The 2,253-nt window shown below is 30.5% G+C and overlaps 1 protein-coding gene across 2 annotated transcripts in view; it reads right to left on the minus strand.

Moving 5' to 3' along the window:
- Window positions 1-730: 730 nt before the first annotated feature.
- Window positions 731-2,253, minus strand: part of LOC106681105 (uncharacterized) — a 40,624-nt gene continuing 39,101 nt past the window's right edge. For both annotated transcript variants that reach the window (XM_014421263.2, XM_014421264.3), the window contains exon 11: window positions 731-1,365. In XM_014421263.2, the coding sequence (XP_014276749.1) occupies window positions 1,200-1,365 (166 nt within the window). In that variant the 3' untranslated portion in view covers window positions 731-1,199. The remainder of the gene's footprint in view (window positions 1,366-2,253) is intronic.

Genomic DNA, 2,253 nt, shown 5'->3' on the forward strand with positions numbered 1-2,253 from the left:
TCCTGGCATCCCGAGATAGTACAAAGCAGTATAAAGTAAAAAAGATACTTTTAAATGACAAATAGAAAATAATAATTTACTATATTTTACACTTACTAAATTATAGAACGGCAAGACTGACACAATCTCCAGTGAAGGTGTGATATACCAACCTGATCTTCCTCTTAACATGATTTTGACTAAAAGAAAACTTCCAAAGTACAATGAAGGAACTATATACTCATAGCCCAAGAGGAGAAAAAAGTCAATTATTTCACTCAATTTTTTATTAATTTAATGAAAACTATTTATAATTACTAGTCAAAATCCATGAGTCTGTCAAGTATGCATTTTTCTTTTTGAGCTCCATATCTTTAAAACTACCTATGATACTAGTGGAAATCGTACAGTATTACAGAAGTTTTATACCTATGAAGAAGAAGAAAGTAAAAGACAAGTAGAGGAACCAAAGACAATAAAGCATGAAGAAACAGTGTCAATCATGGTCTGCAGTGGGCAACGGAGAATGATATACTGGGGCAGCAAGTCCTGTTACAATGATGAGAGAAGAAACAGTCAAAAACTTTCTAACAAAGTTCCAGAAAAAAAATAATAACTGACTTCTTTAAAAAAGATTAATTTTTTAAAACTTTGAACTGTCAAATTTCCAATAAAATATAAAAATTAAATAAATAAAAATAGTTATGTACATTCATATTGTTGAATTTTCGTGTACCAGTTTTCCTCATACTTTCAAATTTTTCAGTAATCCGAACACATCCTTCAGCAATTAGTTCAGATTTCCGAGATTACATTGACAATATCTTATTTAATTTTAGCTTTGAAGAAATCCCATGTGTTTGGGTTGAAGTGTCAAAGCTTTTAAAATAAAAAATATTGACTGATATCCTGGCAATCCACAAAAAAATATTTTTAGTTCTAACTTATCTATAATTTATTCTATTTATGACTAAAACTAATTTAATACCATTATAATAAAGAAATATCACTAATAATCAGTCTGACTTCTCAATAAAAACAAAATGGTGGTAATACTTTTAAACAAGATCAAATTAGCACTGCTGAATAAAATAGCATTAAGAGAAACACAATTAGATCATTGGAAGACAGAAAGTAAAATTTCAACAATATCAATCTGTTTTTTTTTCTTTTTTGTTCTTTTTTCACCAAAATTTAAGATCTTAAACAATTAATGGACATTATCTGATTATTCCATTTTTCAAACTTTTTATTATTTTACAATTGTTATTAATATTTAGAATGTCATTTAAATAATTTGTATACTGTTGTTTGTAAACCTGGTAGTCGTGGATGGCTGCCTTCAGTTCTAACTGGCTTTCTTTATTAATTGGTGTGGAATAGCCGCTGAAATAAAAAGTATTTATGTGTATACATAAACATAAGCATAAATTTATTCATAATGTATAATGTATTTTTCCATATAATAATAATCTTTATATTTTCTGGGCCAAGTCCCATTAGAATAATATAACAGGCACTAAAAATGGGCTTTAGTGCTTTTGAGTATAGTCCTGCCAAGATAAGTTTGCCTGTAGGGAAGGTAACTCGTGGACCCCCCACCATAGCTTCTTCTCCCCACTATAGGATTACAAACCCCTCCTACCGGGAACAAACCAAGAGGTAGTCCCAAACTTGGTAATGCCCAACTAGTTTGGGATTAGATTGGTACTTAAAACACATTTATCCCTCTATTCTTGGTCTCCTAAATTAGGAAAACAGGGGAACTAGTTTCTTTAGGTTATCCTTTATCTTTGACTGGGACTGTTTCTTATCAATTCTTGTTTTACTTTGTAGACAAATATATTGACAGCTCTGTTCTGACATGCTATTTAAGAAAGCAGTATCATCCAAAAAGTCATTTTTGGGATTTCATAATCATTGTGTTCAGAAAACAACTACTCTTTTTACGTTTAAATTTGTTGTGAAACATTTAGTGCAACAATTTTTCTAAATTTAATGTTTTAAAATGTAGTATATGTGGTTCTAGAATGAGATTAACTTATGATAAATGCAGTAATTTATGGCTTTTCATAGCCGAGTAAACATGGATTGGACCACTCTCAGCCTCTGTTTTCATGAATTTAAATACATTCCTAATTACTGAGGAGAAGATGGTTGGGGGTGCGGTCAATGAAACACAAATAAGTACGACTAACTTATTTTAATGTGCCGACGTTTCGGCTAGAGTTTCTAGCCTTCTTCAGGGCTAAAAACAAAACAAGATAACAACCA

This window comes from Halyomorpha halys, unplaced genomic scaffold (assembly GCF_000696795.3).
Source record: "Halyomorpha halys isolate HHAL.00 unplaced genomic scaffold, Hhal_1.1 Scaffold309.1, whole genome shotgun sequence".
Taxonomy (NCBI): domain Eukaryota; kingdom Metazoa; phylum Arthropoda; class Insecta; order Hemiptera; family Pentatomidae; genus Halyomorpha; species Halyomorpha halys.